General features: G+C 38.0%; 1 protein-coding gene across 1 annotated transcript in view; it reads right to left on the bottom strand.

The window, feature by feature from the left end:
- Window positions 1–24,190, bottom strand: part of NPAS3 (neuronal PAS domain protein 3) — a 640,005-nt gene that overhangs the window by 102,214 nt on the left and 513,601 nt on the right. The window contains exon 7 of the mRNA XM_068397366.1: window positions 204–378. Within this exon, the coding sequence (XP_068253467.1) occupies window positions 204–378 (175 nt within the window). The remainder of the gene's footprint in view (window positions 1–203; window positions 379–24,190) is intronic.

The following is a 24,190-nucleotide window of genomic DNA, read 5'->3' as shown; positions in this document are numbered from 1 at the left end:
TAGATCTTTGCTATTATACTTATTAAAATGTCTCTTTATTTTCAAATCTCTTCCTTATTTAATTACTGCTTGGAACTCGAAGCTGCCCTGAATTGTTAAATACCATTAGACCTATTTATAGTCTTTTCACACCAGCGACTTGAGCTCAATCATTTGGTAAAGGTCCTGCCCGCCAACCTACTCATTGCAATTGCAATTCCCACCTGGCTCAGGGGTCTCGGACTGGGAAGATGAGGATGCTGAGCTGGCTCCATCCTCTGCTGTACCCTGCGAGAGAAGGCCTCGCCCCGGGGGAAGCTTCATGCCCAGCTGCTCTGCCATCTCCACATGGTCTCCTGGGTGGACGTAGTCAAACACACTGCTGCCTGTCAGTTCCACCTGTAGGGGCAAAAAAAAAGGCGGGGGGGGGGGAGGTGTGAAACATGCAATCCATGTAAGCTTTTCTATCTCCCAAGTTCTAATGTGCTGCACTTTAAACACTGGATGTAGCCCTCCTGTCATTAGAAACAAAGACACTCAGTTAGACAAGACAAACAGCACTCATTTAGGGTCTGGTGTGATTTTTTTTTTTCCTGCAAAGTCATGCAAATAAAATAAAATGGTACGAGTACCAGCCTGTGTTTGTACACACTAAATATATAAAGATACAAACGTACAAACATATCTATGTAACTTAATGAAACATCACATAATTATAGAGAGGAAAATGTGTGTGTGTGTATACATATAAACCAAAAACTTATGTTTATGGATGCCTGCTCAGCATGCAAATCTCAGTTCAGCCATAGATGTGCAGATATAATTACTGTCTCCATAACATGAACAAATAAAACCACAAAACTAATGAAAATAAACCATTTTCACAATGATCCACTACATTGTTATAAATACACACACATAAACTTGTATGAGGTAGACAATGTATTTATTTAAAGCTATGCCACAGAATTTAAGAATACATGCAGATAAGTAATTTTTCATCAATAAAGTTCATTAGCTCAATAATCATAGAGGAGCGCTAGGTATAAGAAAGGTCAGGCAGTGCGGACTGGCAAATTGTTTTCTTTTGCTGGTGTTAGCTTATTCCATCTCAATCTAATAAAACAGACAATATGCATCTCTTTAAACATTTAATTATTTTGTATTTGCCAGTCTATGGAGACCACGATCTGTGGGGAAATGAGAGTAAAGCACAAGCATGTAGAAATACCCCAATAAAGGATGAGGGGGAATTCTAAACAAGCTGAAACGCAGAGTAATTCTTAAGTGATGGAGACAGATATTTCAGGTTTCAGGTATTTGATTTTTAAGCTAGAGACTATTGCTTTTGCAGATTCTCTTAAGTCCTAATGTTATTTACTGCTGGCACAGATGGTCATGCTTTTGAAATGTGAGCATTTCTAGTACAACAGGTTATGTCTGGCCAAAGAGAAGGGGTAGGGATAACACTGACAGGAGAAGTAAATACCGCTTTTAAACTAGAGGTGAATTTTATCATTCTGTAAAGTTCTGCAATGAGTAGACTGCAGGTTAAAGGCATTTCCTTCTATATAATGTACTTAGAGACTTCTTAAAGCTTTATTCCTTTTGGTTCACTGTGGTTAATGTTTCTGATTTCTCCTTTCTCTTATTACATCTTGCTTTCACACCTTTTGGCTGGCAAACCGATACCCACAGTGATATCCACAGGCAGGGAGCAAGCTGCAAGGCTTCACCTCAACAGCAAATCCCTGCCAATTATGTTAAAACTAATTATAAATCTCCTTCCTGTAAAATCACAACCCTAGCTGAAAATAATCCACACCCCAAAAAGAACATGGGTTACATTTTAAAATAGACTTTTCCCCAAGGTTAAATTTAATGTCTTCATTGCACATATTCCCAGAAAATAAATGGTTCTATTGCAGCAAGCAGTTTTAGTTTGGCTCATCTAAATTCTAAAAGTGAAGTTCACACACCTTTCCTAAAATCATCAGTAAAAACGAGATAGTTCAGTTTTAGTACTAAATCATACTCCACACAGTATTGCACTTCCAGGAGCTACATCACTCTACAGTAACTATTTCATTCATCTGGTATTGTTACAGAGTGTAAATCAGGATTCATAAATGATCAGTTTGTATCCTTTGGGAGGGAGGGATTACATGTAAATAATCCCTTTAATGTACGCATCGCCTCTAAGCATTTCACACAGCAATAAATTGGTAAACTGAATTTGAGCAATTAAGAAATTAAATGAAACTAATAAAATGTGTATTTTAATATTTCTTGATGGTTATTTGGGGATTAGTGCATATGAAAAAAGCCACTCTCCTCCTGTATGAAGGTAAACTGCAGCACTTTGATAATCTCTCTCTGTCAGCTTTTAGCTGCTGTTATTTCAATCACAACTCCTCTTCTGAAATACTTCAGCATATCTTTCATTCCATGGTTGTATTATTAGCTACATTAAACTATGAAGTCCAAGTATCCATTTCAAATACAAGTACTCCCACATCCCACAGCAAATGGCAACAAGAAAAACTACCTCAGAACACGCTACATATAAAATTATTAACCCTAAATGTTTGAGGCAGGAAAGGCACCATGAGAACCGGAGCTTTGCTTCACTCCTCTCCACTCCACACCCACCTGCTCCCATCTCCCCAGAAAACAGTCATGGTTCAAGGGCAGCCTGGGCAGAAGTGAAATGAGAAAGCACATGCGCAGGAATAAACTGCTCTAATAGCAGAAACACAGAAATGTATGGGCTTTATAGGGCAGGACATTTACCAGACACAGACCTTGGCGATCTTCACTTGTCTTCAGGAAAGAAGCAAGAGACACTGATCTGAGGAGCTAGTGGTGAAGCCAGGCAAGGGAAATTCCAGCATACTATCTGTGAGAAGTACTTTATAAGGAGCAATGGCAAGGTTCAAGATCACTGTTACCAAGCCCATGGAAACAGAATTCCAAGTGCTCAAATTGGAATTTTGCGTACGTTCTATTAAAGTATTTTAAACAAACCAAAAAGAGCAGGATTTTTTTGAATAACATTATTCTTATTCATGCATTCACTATTGTTACAAGATGTTGCAAATAAACCTGTATGTTCTCAGGATACAGATGGGTTAATGACACCAGTGCTGTAAGCATGAAAGATGAAACAAAAATGCAATTATATTTTCCTTTTCTGCATATGGGGTTACAAGAAGAGCTATGATCTAATTTGTTCCTACTTCCAATCTTGAGCTGAACTCAAGATCATTCAAAACAATGCTATGACCTAGCTATACTATGGACTAGTATGGCAATAACAACAGAAATCCCTGAGAAAATCACTGCAACCTTGGGTGACAAAAATAGAAAGAAGCCATGAACAACCTAATACCCAGAAGTGGCAGTTTAATAGCGTGCTTCATTTCAGCCTGTAGCCTAAAAAACACAGACTCTAAAAGGAAATATCAGACTTTAAGAAGACCCTATATAATTGCACAGGTTGGGTCTTTTCATTAGCCAATTTACTCTTCATCAGATTTACAGCTCTGGGTGTAACAAAATCTTTGGCATAAGGTGCAGAATTCAGAGATTTTTTTCAGCCTTCAAATTAATTTATTTTGTACTCATTGGAAGTCAATTCAGTAGCACTCGCTGAGTTTTAGGCTTCTGTTTGCTGCTGAGAGCGCAGCCTTTTCAGGGTTTTACAACTCTACAAAACACTAAGCACAGGCTTAATGTTAAACCTGTGCTGAAGTTTCCTCAAGGTAAATGCGATGCAAGTGAATGTTTTGTTGTTTTGCTTAATACGGACAATCTCTGCACCTCTGAACTGTTCTGTTACCAGCTGCCACAACTGTTACAACTTACAAAGAGATGTCAATTTTATAGGATATGGATTGCATCATTTTAAACTAATCCCTGCAGAAAGAAAACAGTTCATTGGGAGGAGGAAAAAAAGCCTGATAATGCCACCTCTGCAAGTTGCTTGGATGGGTGGGAGAAAGTGGGAGAAAAGCCCAAGGTACTCTAGCTGACAGTATAGCCATGCAGCTTATATTTTACTTTCATAATCATTTATAAAAACACAGCAAAATGAACAGCACTGAGCAGCTTGTGCTCCTATCATAATGTATAACATCTCAGTACTTCATGTACAATAATACCTCCATGAAAATCAACCTGTATTACCTCTGCTTCTTTGTACAATGCTTTGCATGACTAAGAGCAGCAAGTGACAACATGTTCTCCAGTAACTGAGATTGATTATTGGTGCTTCAGCACATCCATAATCATGATGCATGCAGCACGGAGAGATGGAATTATTTTCATACACTGCCCTGATTGGTAGAAAAAACTTTTTTTCTAACTGAACTGAATATGTATCGGATGCATGCAATACGCTCTAGAGGAATGAGTATTGTGCTAGCTGTCAAAAGGTCTCTAGCTATACTCCTGGCTTGTGTGGCTCTGAGCAAGACGAGTCATGCATGCTGACTGCATTTGCTACTCTTCAGTCACAGTGGGCACCACTATAAAGAATATAAATTTACCAGTGGCTACCACTCTGTAGTATCTGAGATACTATTGTTTCACTATTAACAATAGTGAGAGTCTGAAAGAAGCATGAGAATTGAGTGTGGTACATGGCGGAAAGCATGGCCATGGGGGTCTGGATTTCATTTCAGTAACATTGGTTTTACAGCTGGTTAACTGTACTGACTTCAAAAGAATTGCCGCAGATTGTTACTAATGAAGTGACTGTGGAGTGTGGACCTCCGTGTCTGCTTACAGCAACAGGAAACTGCAGATTCTTTAGCAGAAAAACTCGTTAGCAATTTTTAATTTTTTTTAATAGCCTGTTAGACAATACTCTTTTTTTCATGACATTTCCAAAAATCTCAGAGGACTTTTAAGTCCTCTTAAGACTTTTAAAGAAGTCACTGTTATGCCATAAAATCCTGAAAATTATAAAAATATCTGAGATATTAGCATTTCGCATTTAGTAACTTCACAGTTTGGTGAATAATGTAACTGTTTTGAAGTTCAGGTGATTTTTCTAAATCAGAATCATTACATCCTGCTGGATAAATGGAAACAAGGATTAATTTGCCTTTTCAGACAGACATATCAATAGCCTTTGCTATTCTTCCTGTACTAAGCAATACTGTGGTATTATTGCAACAACAAATGTTAGTGCTACAGTAAATCTCATTTGATTAAATGGATAAACAGTACTTTGAGGTTGTGGAAATGGACAGTGCACTGTAAACCCCTTAATGATTAAGTTGTGATTAAGGAGTGGTTAATTAAATTCTTTTTAAGGTGAAATATGGTGACAAATATCTCAGCAACAGAAAAAGCAGTAATATACCTATGCTATACTGAATTTTTCCATATTAGGATTAATACACTAAATTGTCGATAGTTGAATAAGCATTTATATATATATTTTCTATTTTCTGGTTATTTCGTGTTTCTCTAGATACTAAGTTCCATGTAACCCAACAAGGAAGACTGGAGGTGAAGTATGGAATGCAATATGACAATCGCCACAATGTACTACAATTTAGAAAATAATACACCAGTAAGACAGTGAAATACAATGTGATGTGGTAACACAATTAGAATAGGTTTTCCTCTGGACTAATTGGCATCATAGCTCCCTTTTCACAACTTTTACATATCCCAGGATTCTGCTGAATATTGAACCGCTTTGGCAGAAATGCTGTTCTTTCCCTATCCATCTTACTTTAAATTTTAGTTCATGTATCTCAAGGACAGACACAGAAATTGAAAGCCCGTCTGAATAAGGTTTTGTATATACTAGTAGAGAGAGGAGAAAGAAAAACTTCTCTTCAATAGTGAACGGGACAGAATAAAAAGTCTTTCAATTACTGTACACTTGTGCATATATATACAGCAACATGTAACTCATTTAGCATAGGTTACTAAAAAAAAATCCATGAAATTACCGCAATTTTCATTAAACTGTTGACATCAGTGGAGGCACTTTCAATTTACTCCAATGCAGGAATACAGAATGAGATTCAAATTTACCTTTCAGGAAACATTATAAGAAAAGTCTTTGCAGTGCTTCCGTAAAGGCCAGGGTCAACTTTTCAAAAGCAGCCTTTGATTCTGGATGCTCAGACTGGGACAGCTCTTTTGAAATTTTTGCCATGGATACACAATCCTTAATACCTTTATGTTAGGCAGCCATCAACTAGAGATTTTTCCTGTTGGGACAGGGTGGGGCCTTGTAGCCTTCTGCAGCTGACATGAAGTGGCACCTAGTCTATCAGGAGCAAGCATATGCAAGGCAGCTAACACTAGCACTGGGTATTAAACAGACATGACTGGACATCTGCTTTTGCTCAGCTCAGCTCCCATTTTCTCTTGTACCTTTGTTTTTATTTTCTCTTCATCTTGTACAGAGATTGCCCATGGCAGTTCTCTGCAACCCTATATGACCTCAGAATGAAGGAAATAAAGTTCTTTGTACAAGCCTCTGTGACCCTGTGCCAGGCTGGAAGGGAAGCCCTTCCAATGTCCTAAGGACCTTGCAGTCTAAACCTCAAGTGAGACTACACGATTCACAAATGTGTGGGTAGAGTGGGACATGCTGACTATTCTGGCTGCTGTTACAGCTACTTTTGTGCTCTTTCTTCTATGCTAAATTAGCCATCTACCCACAGCTCTAGACCCTAAACGTTGTGTACTGCATAAATATGTCGGGTTGTGTCTTTTTAATCCGTTCAATTGGTTTACATTGGTCTTGGCTCTGAAACGTTCCCTTCTGTGAGTACTCATACATCTGTATGACTAATGGCATGCAGACAGATAATTCAGCACATTGGGGCATCCTCTGGGCACCCTGTGTCCTGCCACATTTAGCTCAAGCCTCACATTTCATACACCACTCCTTCTAATCACAGCATTAATGTTAAATCATGAGAATCTACATAAAGATATACTGAACCTGGATTTGGCACTTCCCTTTGTCAAGGCACGCTAATATTACAGGAGTTTTCAAACTGGATACCACACTTACTACAATATTACTCCATTGTCAGCAATCAGGGAGTCCTTTCCAAACATCCTGGAGCATCCTTTTCTCATCATAACTCCTGTACTGAGCTACACTCACAATGTGTGGAAGTGAAAATCACCTGTTGGCTTCTGCTGTAGAATAAATTTCGTTCCTCCTTCACAAAAATCCTTTATTCTTGCAGAAGGAGTAAATCTAGCTTAGTATTCCATTTGTTTTCCAGCAGCAAAATGAATGACCTTGTTTCAATTACATTTACAGTAAAAAATATAGCATTTACAGTATTTGAGTAAAGTGACTTTGGTTGTTTTATTTATTAATATCGATTTCTGCATAAAGATAGCATTTCTGCTTTACTTTTACTTTTTTTGGTGCATGAGCACTAATATTGGCTCTTAGATGAGCCACAGCAGGCACTGCATAAAATACTGCTGAAGGTGTAAGAAAGACCTTGTCATACAATTACCAACGCAGTGTCAACAACGATGAGAATGGAATATTTCTGTTCTCTCCGAGGGTTAGTTCTTACTCACATTGATGTCTACAAGAGCTTTGTCATCAGAAATCAGCAGGTTTTCGATCAGACTTTAACAGTAAGCTTTGGAGTTCTAAACTCAGTGTAAGCAGTGAGGAAAAAAAAATCCTCCAAAACTTATTGACATGCAAGGATTGTGACTCCTACTGCTTTCTTTTTGACCACTTTCAGGTGCTTCAAGTGTTTTACTTTGCATTTCTTTAAATACTAAAATACTAAAAGAAGAGAAACAGCTACAGAGCAGCAGTATGTTAGGTGCCCCAACACCATACCTGAAAGAAGCATTCTTAGGGTAGATTTAATGTTTTTCTCCTGGTGATTTGCAGCTGCTAATGAGATGCTAGTAAGTACTGTATGGGCTGTTTTCCCTGTATTGTTCATATCTGTCCACTAGAAACAAAGTGGAAATCACTGATCACACTTAAGCTAGCTCCCCGACCTCCAGCATCTTCATCCACAGCCAGACCACACACTTCCCTCAAACACAAAGAAGCAAGAAAGACCTGTGGGGATTTTAAATTGATCAGTTTTACACATTCTAAGAACAATGTTGCACTTATTACTTTTTCCTTTCCCATGGAGTAGTCCAAATTGAATAGGTTCAAGGTTAGTTATGGAGCTAAATCAAGTTACTTTTATTTGCGGGAAAAACATTCATGGGATAAAGTAGCAGAAAATCCCAAACTGCAAATACATAAATCAAGTAGAGATACAAAAAGTTCAAGGTGCATAGATGGCTTTGACTTTAATGGAACAGAATACAGAGAGCCCTTCATATTCAAAGCACTTTGTAGACTAACTGGACTAAATAGTGCTATTGTATTCAAATCTGGCATCTATTAGGCATTCAGAAATAACTCAAACATTGCCTTGGACAGTAGGTCTTTTTTAAGATGGGATATGTTTCACAGGGCACTATTTTTTTTAGTATTTTATTTATTTTATTTTATTTTATCATGTAATGCTCCGTCAAAATGCTCTGGGAACAAAATGCCTAGACAAAAATGAAATACATGGGCCTCAGTTTTGTCTTTTCTAACATTTGCAGTGGTTTGAACTGTCTCACTGGTTTACAATGTATTTATGGATGTAATGATATACAGTAAGAACTATCCAAGAGTATGTATATCTAGTTCTGTTGCAGTGTTTGATTTCTGAAGCCAGTTTAGCCTGATCATCAATGTAAATAAAGAAACAAACTTGTTTGGAATAAGTTTCATCAAATACTCTACAGATTGTGATAGATTAGTTTGGTTTGGATAAGAAAAAAGTAGATCCATCTGCTGTGCCATCAATTAAAGGAAGGAGATCTGCAAATGTGATGCAGTTGGTTGCTTCCTATTAAATACTCAGCTTCTAGAGATTCACTCAATGACCTGGGAGCGTGTATATTCTCCTAACTCTGACATTTCTACTTGGCAGCCATATTATTTTATTAGCATAGTGTCAGCAAACTGGATGTGTTGCTTTGAATTTCATCCATTATCCACTCTATTTATTATGAGTGCAGTTTCTCACAGAACCATTTAGAGTACTGACTTGACCTAGTGAGAGAAAAGAAAGTAAAGCAAAAAGCAAGAAAGCATTAGTAAATATCTGCAGAAAGTCTTGGGGTGTTGGAAATTGCCCAGTCCACACAGAGTCAATATGAGAGACATCACTGGTGGTTACAATGGTGCACTTATTTCATCATTCACTAGTTCATTTTCTAATTTCTATCAGCAAATAAATGATGAGTCTTAGTAGCTTACCATACCCTTTCACTTAGCTTGAAAAATCTACAGAAAATCAAAATTACTACTAAAAAAAAAGATGAAAACTTATCAAATGTAAAATTAGATTAAGAGTCAATCAAAATCCAACTGTGAATTTATCATTTCAATGAATTTCAATGAATGGTTTAAAATCTGTTTGAAATCTATTTGAAAATGAATATGGAATAATACAGACATATCTCTTTTTCAAAGCTAGTATTGTTAGATGTATTCTGTGCATTATAATTCATGAACAAGGTAGATGACTATTTGAGAAGTATTAAAATGAGCTGACTTTTCAATACAAGTGTCTTGACAATAAGTTTTTCTATTCCTGTCAATTCAGAAATGTAGACAATTGTGCTAGAAAAATAATATGTATTGTAATATTCATTGTACAGTAGTAGTATAGTAAGTGGCAATTCTGGACATTACAAGAGACACAAGGATTATTTTCTGTGATTGCACAGAGAATACTTGGATTTCTTGTGAAGCTTTTGCATTGGAAATGAGATTCATCAGTCTGAACAGGGCAGGGTTAGAGCCCTTAGCAACATGCTTATTTTGTAGAAGGTCACTCAATAATAACTTCCTCTGCCCTCCAAGCTTATTAAGACTGACTGGCATATATTAATGAAAACACCTGATTCTCCAACCATAAAACCCAGACAAAGACTTTATTTTAATATTAAGGAAGGAACCCTTAATTAGCGGGGTTTCAAAAATGTCAGCTTCTTCTATTAGCTGTTCTGGTCCATCAAAGCCATAATCCCTACTGTCAAATTTCATCACATGATAGACAGTTTGCTGGCTATCTTTTTTTTTTAACTGATCATACTGACTGAAGCTTTTTATTTTGCAATCACATTTAACAAGTTTGCATGCATTTCGTTGTTACATTGCCGATTTTACTCCTTTCAAAGTCTGCCTGTGTCAGCTAAAAGAATAAAAAAACGGAGGAAACATAAAATATTACATATTGATACACAGACATATAATTAAAGACTTTTGGGGAGAGCTCTCATTCATAATATTCATTCTTTTCTAGGGCATGCAAATGTGCTTCTGTGAAAACACGAATGAAAACACTGTTCTCAGATGAATTTCCATTTCAGGCATGTTAAGAGAAAAAAAAGAACAAATGCTCAAAACATTGTGAAGACCTTTGGAGATGCACATTGTTTAGGATTAACCCACAATACGCCTGCATGCTACGTGAAATTTGTTCAAGTAGATATTACTTCCACTGCTCTTCAAATTAGAGAGATTGTGTCAAATTTTACCAGAATAAACATATCAATTTTAAAGGGATTTATATTCTAACTTCATTCAGCATTTCATTGTTTATTAAACATTCACATTCATGGAAAACACAATCTATTTCTTTTGCTTAAAAAAAAGCAATAGAAAGTTACTATCCTGTCACAGACTTCTAAACCTTCCCATCTAAACTCTCTCAAACATTGCCTATGGATTTGATAAAGCTGTATTCCCCAAACCAGTACATGGGTTTCTAGCTCATCTATGTAGCTTTTCTCTTCTTCAACAAGAAAAATAAAAAATATACAGAATATATATAAAAATATACAGAATATATTTTTATACAGGATGACAGAATATTGTCATCCTGTATAAAAATATACAGGATGACAATGCAGAAAGGCAAAGTAAACACCCACATTCTTTCCATGCCTAGCCTTCCGTTAAATCTTTCCTTTAAAAATTTAGATTTCTTTATTAACAATCTATGCAGCACTGCACATACTATAAATGATACAGTAAAATGAAGGACTCTTGGTGTTGAAGATATAGCTGAATCCAAGGAAGAAGAAAGGAATTCCCAGTATTCGGGAAAAAGAAAGAATTTCTAGAGTGAAAGAATATGGCTAACATTTGTATTTTAAAGTAGGAGAGAAGCAGTCTGAAAAAGAAGAGCAAGATATGCTAGAGCTAACAAATGAGACATACAGGCTTCTGCCGAGAACCGGAGGCAGCATGAGAGGCCGCAGGAAGTCAAAAGCAGGAAAGGAAATAGAGGCAATCTGAGAGATTACTGTGAGAACATAAAGGAACTGAAGCAGAGTTGTCAGAAAAATAAATATTTTGGGATCCTTATAGGTTGGTAAGAACAGAATGTAACAGTCACATTCTGCTCAGACCAAAGAAAAAAGTGAGACTGAGGTTGGATCAAGGTGGGAAGATTAAAGCAATAAGGTCATAGATAACCAAACGATTGAGAAATGGATACAGATGAAAGGACAAATTTTGGATGTTTTCAGGTCTAAAATGCAATTGGACTTAGGCAGATCCGGCTTGTATAGCAGGTATTATGGAAGGCGCGGAGATGAAACCATGATGGTCAATCTGGATAATGGGATGACAGTGAATTTTAAGTTGTGAGAGAGAAAGAAGAACGGATAAAATATACTTTCTATATGCACTTTTGCAGTATTCGGCACTACCAAAGAGCAGACAGGAGGGAGAAGGTTCTGCAGCTTCAGAGACGGGTACTGACTGCAAAGAGTCCTCAGTTCTAAAGACAAAAAACACCTTTAGAGCTTGGCGATATTTTTTTTTATCTGAAATATTTTAAGTGTTTGCATGTTACATCACCTAATACATGTTAGGAAATAGTAGGCCAAAAGTTCACTTCTGCTTAAACTGAGATATGGGCAAGAAATGCAGAAGGAAGTGATTGAAATACAACTGCAAGGCTCAATAAGGGAAATACTCAGAGAGGAAGGAGGAAAGATACAAGACTCAAAATTATGGAGGCCTAAGGAAATCTCTGGAAGAGATGAGAAGGAAATGGTGAAAATGGAGCTGAACTCAGAGAAACATCTGCAGAACAGAGAGAAATTAAGAGCTAATAAAGCAGATACAGAGGGAGCAATCAGGGATATGACCGCTGAGAAACAGAACTGCAAAAAACAAGGAAGGAAGTGGATCTTTTGGGAGAGAATGATAAATGCAATACAGACAATAAATCCAATAAAACAAGAACAGCAAAAGATTTAGGCGTCCGTTAATCGATTTGCTAGCTATACTTTGGTAACTCATTCGACATTTAGTGAAAATAAATATCCTTCCTACCTCTGGAAAATAATTCCAGTTCTTCACACTGTGGAATTCTTCCGACTGCTAATAATTGCATAAACCTATATGTGTTAATCCAGGATCCTTGTACCACTGTCTTTCTAGAGGCAAAAAAAATCAAATACAATCCGATTGTACACATCTGAACTAACTAATGAAACATTATAAAGGGTTGTATTTATTTTATCTGCTTAACCTTACTTTGCTGCTTCCTGAGTGCCTCTGTCTATTGCAAGTGACAAATACATTTCTTAGCTGAATTTACAGCTAGCCACTCCATCCTTTTTAATGGCTTTAAGTGACTGTCAACATTTACCTGTATGATTTTTCTCTCATTTAATTAATTTAGAAATGAAACTCACTATTTAGAACCGTGGAGTTCCTTGCCTTTTTGATGATGCATCTAAGGAGTGGAGCAACAGTGAATGGCAACAAGATAATAAGTCCAACACATGAAGTTCAGTCCTCCCTCCAGCATCACTTGCAATACCTAATAACTAAAAAATAGTGAAATGGTAATAAAAGAAAACTATATTAGTTTTAGGCTCTGAGCAATCTTTATCTTGTGAGGTATATGACAACTAACCTTACTTTTGGAAACTAAGTTTGTCCTCTAATTACATCCAACTGAAGTTGTTTGTATGATTAAAACATCCATGACTCAGTCACTGTCGGGACTCTACTGTAGGGTAAAATGCATAAAACATGGTCCCTACCTCAAGCATTTGTAACAATTAAGCGTATCACAGAATCACAGAATCACAGAATCACAGAATGTTAGGGATTGGAAGGGACCTCGAAAGATCATCTAGTCCAATCCCCCTGCCGGGGCAGGATTGCCTAGACCATATCACACAGGAACGCGTCCAGGCGGGTTTTGAATATCTCCAGAGAAGGAGACTCCACAACCTCTCTGGGCAGCCTGTTCCAGTGTTCGGTCACCCTCACCGTAAAGAAGTTTTTCCTCATATTTATGTGGAACCTCCTGTGTTCCAGCTTGCACCCATTGCCCCTTGTCCTGTCAAGGGATGTCACTGAGAAGAGCCTGGCTCCATCCTCATGACACTTGCCCTTTACATATTTAGAAACATTAATGAGGTCACCCCTCAGTCTCCTCTTCTCCAAGCTAAAGAGACCCAGCTCCCTCAGCCTCTCCTCATAAGGGAGATGTTCCACTCCCTTAATCATCTTCATATATTTTTTAGGCTTTTCCCTTTCTCTTATTCATTATATTTATTCATATTTTTATATGTGAAATAGTTCCTTTTCATTTTTCTTCATCTCCCCACAGCTAATCCATTCCAGTGTCTGTCTTACACAACAAATCACAGTAAGGGTCTTTTCTTCACTTCTTTGAACAGTCCTGCTGTTCTGCCAGCACACAGGCTCTGTCGTGGCCCAGCATCTATCTTGTACTGCTCCCATTCTAAACATGGGGTTGATTCCGTGGGTATCACACAGGAACATAAAAGAAAGAGAAGGAAAAAAGCGCAAGAGAGGCTTTTCTGATTGACAGGAATCAGGTGTTACGTTTATGGCTATGGCTATGGTCTAAGTATGTCCAAGAACTGGTATGTCTTGCTAGCCATCACTGTGAAGTCATGTAACAATCACATAAAAGGGGAAGACTCAGAGTACCTAACATACTGATAATCAAGAAATTCTCCAACACTTCTCTTTATGGTTGCCCTGGCTGAGAAATATTGTCAGGCCTTGACAGCATTCTATGTTCACGAAGAATGAAGCATGTTTTATGGAAAAAAGGTAATATGGATAAACATTTTATTGCCCATTTACGATTTCACTTTAATACTCAGTACCAGACCAGAAATATTGACCTGGCTTAAAATGTCTCAAAGAGGTCCCAACAGAACATTGAACTGCTTTGGGAGGTGGTCAGTGATGGCCTTTGCATTACCTGTTCTCCCTCCTTGGCTGCTGGCTGGGGTCAACCCAACACAGCTGCCAAAATGCATTTCTCTGTTCTATTAACAAGCTAGAATTTTAGCCGAGCAATTAGGTCAAGGGACTGGAACTCTGGCCTTGTAACTTTCTGAATATGAATTGTTGTGTTCACTTGGCACACCTTAGATAATTCTATGATGACTCGTATTTCCTTCACTTAAAGTGGCTATACTACTATTTTCTTACCCCACGTGTGTATTCTGAGGATCAATTAAGTAATGGTAAAAACATAAGAACATGAGAAATGCCCTACTGAGTCAGATCAGTGGCTCACCTAGCCCAGTGTTCGCTCCCCAGCAGTGGCATTAGGAGTTGCTATTATGCAAAGTATGCGAGAGTGGCCATGTTCAATGCTGGTTCCCAATATTCACAGCTGTTGCATTAGGCATGTTACAGAGTACATCCCTGTCTATTCCCTTTAGTGTGTGTTTATGAGTCTGTTGTCTATGAACCTGTCTAATCCATTTTTGCACAAGTGGACACCATCAATCCCAGAAAAACACTTTATTTTATTTTATTTTATTTTATTTTATTTTATTTTATTTTATTTTTTTTTATCTATTTTAGCTGATTGCCTCATAGATTCGATGAGTGCTTCCTTGTGGCCAAGAAGGCCAATGGTATCTTGGGGTGCATTAAGAAGACTGTGTCCAGCAGATCCTCTACTATACCCTGGTGAGACCTCACCTGGAGTATTGTGTTCAGTTCTGAGCTCCCCAGTTCAAGAGGGACAGAGAACTACTGGAGAGAGTTCAACGGAGGGCTACAAGGATGATTAAGGGACTGGAACACCTGCCTTATGAGGAAAGGTTGAGAGACCTGGGGCTTTTTAGTCTGGAGAAGAGAAAACTGAGAGGGAATCTGATTAATGTGTATAAATATATGAGGGCTGGGTGTCAAGAAGAAAGAGGCCACCACTTTTCACTTGTGCCCTGTGATAGGACAAGGGGCAATGGATGCAAGCTAGAGCACAGGAAGTTCAACCTCAACATGAGGATTCTTCTTTACCGTAAGGGTTACAGAGCACTGGAACAAGCTACCCAGAGAGGTTGTGGAGTCTCCTTCTCTGGAGACTTTCAAGACCTGCCTGGATGCGTTCCTGTGTAACCTGCCCTAGACTGGTCCTGCTCTGGCAGGGGGGTTGGACTCAATGATCTCCAGAGGTCCCTTCCAACCCCTGACGTTCTATGATTTTAGTACTGCAGGATTTTGTGAGTAAAAGGCCTGCCTCAAACCACTACCCTTTTAATTTTGTAAACTTTGATCATAATGCCCCACTAGTCTTCTTTCCAAATTGAAAAGTCCCAGCCTTTTTCTTGTCTTTTTGTGATGTAGCTGTTCGATCCCCTTGATCATTGTAGTTACCCTTCTCTGTACTATAACTCCGCAACATTCCTGCTTGGATGCAGGGAGCAGAACTGCTCATAGTACTCAAGGCATGAGAACACCAAGGTTTTGTGACATGGCAGAATGATGCCCTCTGTCTTGGCCTCAATATCCATTCTCATGATGCTCAACATTTTGGCTGCTTCTGCACATTCAGTTTATTTCAGAGAACTATCCATAGTGGCTCCAACATCTTTTTCCTGAGTTGTAACTACTGCTCTAGTTGAACATGTTAATAGCACTTTCTGCCTGGTCAGTGTCCACAGAGTTATCCATAGAGCTGCCTCTGATCCAAATGGCAGAAACAAGAACAGAATAGTATTACAAATGGTCTCTGTCATAGTCTGGGTATGACAGTGTCTTAAACCTCAGATGTTCTGTAGCCATGCTTTTAATGTCTGAAAACTCTATGGTGTTGCCTTGCTGCTGGAATCCAGATGGTGTATCACAACTTACTAACATGGTAACTTGTATGCTTGACTGGCACTTCCTAAGCCTCTACTCAGCATAATGTTAGCATTTTATTGTAAGTTGTTGTAAGTCATATTGGGTGTATAATATTTGTGTTTCATATCAGATGCAGCCAGAATGGTGGATTTATGGACTAATGGTCCTTGGATATGGCAAGCGACAGTGATTCCTAGTTGAGGAACAGAAGAGAGAAAAAGGTAAAAGAGCAGAAGGATAGTATAAGGATGCAGGCAAATGAATATAACTGAATTTTTCAGTTGCTACAAATTAGGGTGAGAAATTCTGGTTTGCCTTTTTTAGAGGAAGACACTTCTGTGGGTTGGAATGGTCAGTTTTTCACAGACAGGCAAGAAAATTCAAAACTCTTCAGTTGGAAAAGAGTATGAGAATCATTGACTGGAAAGTCTGCCTGCTGGCAAGATAAGCTATTATTTTTGTATATAGTGTGCACAATTAATACTAGTGTATTTCGACAAATTTGTGCTCAAATAAAGCTGTGGCCTTTCCTTGCCAAAAAGAGTGTAATATTGAGCCACCAGGACTTGCATCTTGGGAAAGGATGGAAAATGAATATGCCAGAGATAAAAGGAAACATATACTGCTTTAAAGAAATGGTAAATCGCTGAATTTAAGATATAGGGAATTAGGTTCAATGATAGTTCAGTATGACATTTTGTTCCTTGCTTTTTCCATTGCTGTAGGAAAGAACTAAAGGACATTAAATGAGATCTTGATGTAAATATCTAATTAGCCTTTTGCAGTCCAAAAATTGCCCATAAACCACATTTTCCTATGTGTACAGTCTCTACTCAAAGTGTAATACAATTCTTACATTTCAGACTTTATAGGAGTTTAGATATACAGATTTCATTGAGTGTAGCACATGGTATGTAGCCCAAAATATTAAATGCATTGCTAAGGATATACAAATCTTCAATTTTCTTTTTCAAAAATGGTTTATATATTTACACTTCTCTGCAAAAGGCTCTTCACTAAATTGTAAAACTCTCCTGTAAGTATTTTTGCACATTGAACTTACAAGAACTCACTTTTCAAGAGAAAGTAGAAGCTTGGTGACAGAAGCTGTACAACACATGGGAAGAGTGGTTAGAAAGCGGCCCGGCGGAAAGAGACCTGGGGGTGCTGATCGACAGCCGGCTAAACATGAGCCCGCAGTGTGCCCAGGTGGCCAAGAAGGTAAATGGCATCCTGGCCTCGAATAGTGTAGCCAGCCGGTCTAGGGAAGTGATCGTCCCTTTGTACTCGGCACTGGTGAGGCCACACCTTGAATACTGTGTCCAGTTCTGGGCCCTGCACTTCAAGAAAGATGTTGAGGTGTTGGAGCAAGTCCAGAGGAGAGCGACCAAGCTGGTGAAGGGTCTGGAGGGTATGACCTATGAGGAACGGCTGAGGGAGCTGGGGTTGTTTAGCCTGGAGAAGAGGAGGCTCAGAGGTGACCTTATTGCAGTCTACAACTACCTGAAGGGAGGCTGTAGCTGAGTGGGAGTCAGCCTCTTCTCCCAGGCAACTAGCGATAGGACAAGAGGACATAGCCTCAAGCTTCGCCAGAGGAGGTTCAGGTTGGACATTAAGAAGCATTTCTTCTCAGAAAGGGTCATTAGACATTGGAAGGGGCTGCCCAGGGATGTGGTGGAGTCACCATCTCTGGATGTGTTTAAGAAAAGACTGGACATGGCACTTAGTGCCATGGTCTAGTTGACATGGTGGTATCAGGGCAACGGTTGGACTCGATGATCCCAGAGGTCGCTTCCAACCTGGTTGATTCTGTGACTCTGAGCCCTATCTATGATTTAATTCTCTTTCCTACACATAAGGCTCTCTTAATGGATTTTTTGGAGTATTTGGAAGCATACAGACACACATACACAGAGTCTGCTTTGGAGAGGAGTTTGTGCACGAAAGAACGTTCATCTGCATTGTTATCAATTAAATTGCCGTCAGTACTGCAGGCACCTCTGGCAGGGTTCCAGGCTCCAAAGAGGTTGGATTGACTCACAGTCCTAGAAATAAGGGTCAAACTGACTCTCACCTTTGCAGTACTGATAAAAGCCCTATATAAATCACTCGATACATAAATATTTATTTATCAACAGTTGGCTAGTCAACAGCATGGTGTGGTCTGCACATATCTCATAAAGCAGATGGTTTACATTTTCTGAACTCAAGGCAAAAGTCAACATTACATAACACTCACTATTGAACAAGATTTTTTGACTACTGATAAGCCATAATTGTTGGAGTTTCCACAAAACAAACTGGTCAACTCCTAACTAATTGGGGGACTGTTCTTACATTCTTATACTCATCTGAAGAAAATATGGACTTCTGAAATGAACTGCACAACAGGCTTACCATGCTGACATATTGTGATCTATCCCAAATTCAAGAGTACTTTGTTAGCCTTATGTTATGACAGCTTCACAAAACTATTACAGTTTCACTCTTTCTTTGTGTCTGTAATGGTTCCTTATCATCCTGATAAGTGGGCAGCCATTTCCTTTCTCTCTGTATAGATAGAGCGGTGAAGAAGAATTAGATTTCAACACTTATGTAACGGAGATTAATTGATTGATTAGATTATTAATTAAAGTTTCCATTAAATTCTCTTTTTAAAAAGCACAGGATTGTGGATCCCCAGGGCTTTTTCTAACCCTTGAAATCATAAACAAGAGAATGCATAACTAAACATTGTATCTTATCTTGTGAAGAATAATTAAGCCAGTGGATGCATTGCTATGAAGGAAAATATTTTTCCTTCCAGAATATTCTTTTTTTTTTTTTTTACAAACCTTAGAAAAGAGATTTTTGGGTTCTCCCCACTGCAATAGAGGAACGGCCACCAAAAATAGCTTGGTTTAAAAATATACGTATATGTGTGTATGCCTGTTTGTGGGCATGCATGAATCTCTGTTTGGGGTTTGTACGCTATTCATTTTCAAGAAAAGAAAAAGAAGTGAAAACATGACTTAGGTTGTTTTAGATTTGAACTGATGTGGTCTACCTAGAACTTCCAGCCACATAACGTTTCAGAGATCTGTGGAAAAATAAAATCAGCAAGTAGCCTTTTAGGTAACCCATAATTAAAAGCAATTTTGTGCTGTCTTTTCAGGGAAGCTACCCAGGGGAAGTATTTGCTACCTGTTTGACCTTCACAATTGTGAGTCCTTGGCAGTGTCAGCGACCCTCTGAACTGAATTCAAAACTAATCTCTAACAGAAAAAGAGAAACAGAATTCATGCAAATCATATTAATTCCAACATTTCCCCAGTGAGCTGGGTATAAACTACAGCCTAATTAAATATTTTTTAACGATGTGAGTAATTTTTGCCAAGGGGCGGATTCAGGGGAAAATTTAATATGAGATCACAAAAGCTGTTCCCAGCGTTGATTCTGTAAATTAATGACTATCTGCCTTATGATAAAAACATGCTGCCAAGAATGAAAATGAAGTCAGCAAAGCTTGCTCTATTTGTCTAACAACCAAATATACAGAATGCAAAACTTTAAAGGACATGGAAAATTTCCATTGTCTGTATGGTGTATTCCTGATAAAGATGCATGACACTGACAGCATAGAGATGCTCTATATTATACAAGACTATTGACTCTTATTAGTTATCACTAATATAGTGTTAGCTAGTGTTATGAACTTTAGTGAGACAGTGCCAAGCACCAACATCAAGATCCTGAGAGGTATTTATGTGTGGGTATGATAATGTGCTGTGACCATTTCATAAACTGTCTGTCTGTAAGACACACTGAACACTGCACAATTTCTCAGAGTTGCTCACAACTATCCATCCATCTTCCCTAACACTTAGGAAGACCTTATCACTGTAGTATCTGGGCACCAATCTTAAGTGCTTGTCAGAAAGAAAATCTCATTAAACCAATGTTATTAGTGTTTTCAAATAATAAATGCACAAACATTAAAACTATGATCAAGAAAAACTGTATAAAGAGAGAGGAATTATTGATGCATCAGTCTGGCCAGCTTTTTATCATGATTTGGAAATTAAACAGTAAGCCTTATGTGACTGAGAGGCTGCTTTATGAAGTATAGTATTACAGAATCACAGAATGTTAGGGATTGGAAGGGACCTCGAAAGATCATCTAGTCCAATCCCCCTGCCGGAGCAGGATTACCTGGATCATGTCACACAGGAACGCGTCCAGACAGGTTTTGAATATCTTCAGAGAAGGAGACTCCACAACCTCTCTGGGCAGCAGCATTAGATCAGATATTGGAGATATTCAAATGCAAAATCCTCTTTTTAACCAATAAAAGACTCTTTGCTCTTTGTCCCTCTCATGCTAACCTAACTTGTAACAAGACAGACAGTTATCACCAAGGAGTTACAAAGCGTCGCCAGATGACAAGGTGACTAGGACTTTGGTAGCACCCTGGTCAAGAGGCCAGCCCACTGTAAGGACTTTGCAGCCCTATTTATTTACATTTCTGCCAGTGCTGGGCACTGAGACTGAATTTACAGCTTTTCAGTTAGAAGGTCATTCTGTGCTAACTAGTACGCCATTGCCTCATTATAATCATAAAATTAGTGAGAAAAGACTAGCATGAATAATATGAAGGAGCCAATCTGAAAGGTGAAGAGGTGCTATTTTCTTGTTTCATCAGAGATGGGAATAAAGCTTGCTGTTTAGAAACAAATAACTTGCTTACAGTGCATGAGTCTTAGGAAAGAAATACTTGACAATTTTTCTCTACTTCGGAATAAATAAATTGGTAATTTTCTGTAAATTAACCTTGACAGATGAAAGGACAGTTTACGACTGCTGAACACTGTAACTTAGAGCACAGCTTCACATGATGCAAAATGTATGTGTTGAGATTTTAAGTTTCAAAGCACTGCAATAGGACTTTTATACTTCTTAATTTAAGCTTAGTCATATTACCTCTTTTTGTAAGCATAATTACATTATTTAAAGTTTTTTAAATAAAAACAGTAACCCAGAGAATCAGTTATTATCAAATATATCTTAGGGTATTAGTTAATTTGCTATTTGAAAACTGAGAATGTCATTGAGACTTCAGTATGCTTGTGAACATGCTGCAAATTATGAGTCATTGCTGCACAGAAATGGAAACGACACAAAGGATGAGGACTGTGGTAATTCCCCTCAAAACACTGGGAGAAACGACTCAATCTGTCATATACAAGCCACAGAACATACAGTCTTCCAAGCAGCCATGGAGCTCCATAGCATGTACAAACAGAGAAAAAAACACAAAAATGTGATACACTTCAGGATTATGACAATGTTCAAACCCCACAATTTAAAATATATTCTATCTAATGAAAACCTGGAAATTGTCTTAGTTTCAGTCTGAAAAGCACAGATCATCTTTAAGGGAAAATTAATAATTTTTCCTCAAATCTGGTAATAAGTTGTCAAACACTAAAACAGTAAGGTAGAGAGCATGACACAATTTTCAGGGGGAACACTTAAAGATTAGAGTGAAATAGTTTAATGCCCACCATTCTGTGTGGTGACCTGCTCTACGTTCAGGCCACATCCCACTCTTCAAGAACTTTGCTCTTTTCTAGATGAACTCTCCCTGTACTCGGCAGCCACTGATGAACATATGTATCCAGCCAGAGGCTGCCCTGATCTGCTGTTTTGGCTGACCTGCTTGAGTAGTTTAAAGAGACGCTCTGTCACCCAATTTGAGAGGTTGAGGCCCTTTGCTAACATGGCCCAGCTGAACATGTTTCTTGTTATGCTCTCACCTGTTTTATTTGGCAAAAATGGAGACAGCCATTAAGGGGTTTTGTTGTACGTGTGAAATAGTCAGAAACTTATCCATGGTTTTTACCAGATCACAAAAGAAAGTTGGAGCCGAACATGAAATTCAGGCTTCCAAGGCCACCACCACTGAATCTCCTTTTCTGGAGAAATCAAACAAAAAAGGAAGTCTAATAATTTATTTCCCATATGTATTGAACAGGATCTTATGAAGACCTTCAGACTATAATAGACAGCACATGAAATGAGAGTTGATGATGTAGAGTACAGAGGGAAAGGAAGAAATCTCATGATGTCTATCTACAGTTCTTACATTACGCAGCTGTAGCTGAGAGATCCTGTGATAAAAGCATTCCAATCTTTACTGCTCTGTGCATCACAAATCCCCTAATATATGATTAAATAGAAGGGAATTTGATAAAAACAATAAAAACATTCAAAAGACCAGTGTAAGTTAGGTGTCTACATACCTGCGAGAATTACTCAGATGATTTTAAAGCCCTGTGTAACTAAAGATACACAGCAGATAATTTCAGTTGTACAGTTCAATTTGGGGATGGGAAAATATGGATGTATAATTTCAAAAAGGCAAGATAAATCAGGCCTAAGTGCTTTGGGAATACGCACTCTAGAACAAATAGTTTGGCCAAATAACAGAAAATAATGCATGAAGAGTAAGATAAGAAAATGAAGTTGGGTACAGAGAGCACAAAAAATTGAACAACTGTGCTTAAAGTCCTGATTCTTGATTATGATAAAACTTGGGAATTCTGAGAAGAGTTTATCTAAATCAGGCTTTTGCATCTTTAATTTTTGAATGCTTATTATTATTTACAGAAGTATTCATAGTCATGTGAACTATTAACCTTTGCAGGCTTTCCAACTTGCATTATTTAACTGCAAGACTTGCAGTAACTTTGTCTTTTCCTTAAAGTCCTAGACTCTGGAATTACACAAGTAGTACAGAATTTCAGCTTTCCTCTAAAGATGGAGAAAGTTTCTAGCCATGTTGCAAAGGAAAGCTAAAACTTCAAAATCCAGAAAGAGAAAAAAAAGTTTACATTTCTGATGCTTAAGGCAAGCCCTTTTTTCCCTAACTCATTATCTTTTAATGCTTCAAGTTACTGACATCTCGTTGGCAACTGCTCTGTTTTGTTTAGATCTTAAATGGCCTGATCCACTTCTCACTGATGCAGATGTCGTTTTTTGATTTACTTAGATCGTGAATCACATCCACAGACCACACTACAATGAGGGTGATAATGAAAAGTATAGAGATGGCATAATTTTTACTGGAATTTTGTTCCATAATAAAGCTTTGAAGACAGCTTATGCTGTGTGGTTGTAACAACTAATCAACATTTGCTAGATTTTTTGTGTGCACGGCAGAATATTTCTATGAAGTGTCTGGAGTCCTCCACTTTCAGTTTGTTTATGAAAAAGGATTTTAAAACATTACCAGCAGACTTCTTGATACACCCAAATGTGATGTTGCAGTGTCTAGGAAGCATAAAAAGCCTTTTTAAATATTCAGAGCTGAGCTGTGCACTATTGCATTGCAGCTGTAGATTTCACTCTCGATCCTAGACACCAACCTCTTTTCCCTTATCCATTCTTTATTAGGTAGAGTTTGGCTTCTGGATGGGTGGGTAAAATCTACAGCAGCTGTAATAACAAGCAGTCTCCAACCCTGCATATTTAAACAAGGTTTTGCACATCCTACTAAATGCAGCCACTTATTATGGCTAATAAAAGAGTGTGCTGGTAATGTCTCAAAGTCCTACCCGATAAGTTTCTTCTTCAGGAAGAAGAAACTCCACTTCCCAGTTTCAACAATCATTACTCATGCCTTTACCTTAACTAGCAAGACATACATCTGCTTCATTAAACCTTATATAAAAATGAATATACTCATAGTTGCAGTAGTGTCATCTTAATGCATAGCAAACTAGTTCTAAATCTTTAAAACATATTTTTGAGAATTTGGCTCCCTGACCATAGACTTCTAAATGGCCTAAATTACACCAAAAGGCACTCTAAATAAATATCATTAAATTGCCCATTTACCGAGTCTCTTTGAAATAAACGGGAGTTTTCAAATCACATATGCTCATGTTTCTTCATTTTGAGAGTAACAATTTGTCAGGGGTTTCTTCTTTTCCTCTCCAC

Source organism: Nyctibius grandis, chromosome 4 (genome assembly GCF_013368605.1).
Source record: "Nyctibius grandis isolate bNycGra1 chromosome 4, bNycGra1.pri, whole genome shotgun sequence".
NCBI classification, from domain to species: Eukaryota; Metazoa; Chordata; class Aves; order Nyctibiiformes; family Nyctibiidae; genus Nyctibius; species Nyctibius grandis.
Note: the sequence above shows the minus strand (reverse complement) of the source record. Positions and strands in the feature narration are given on the sequence as shown.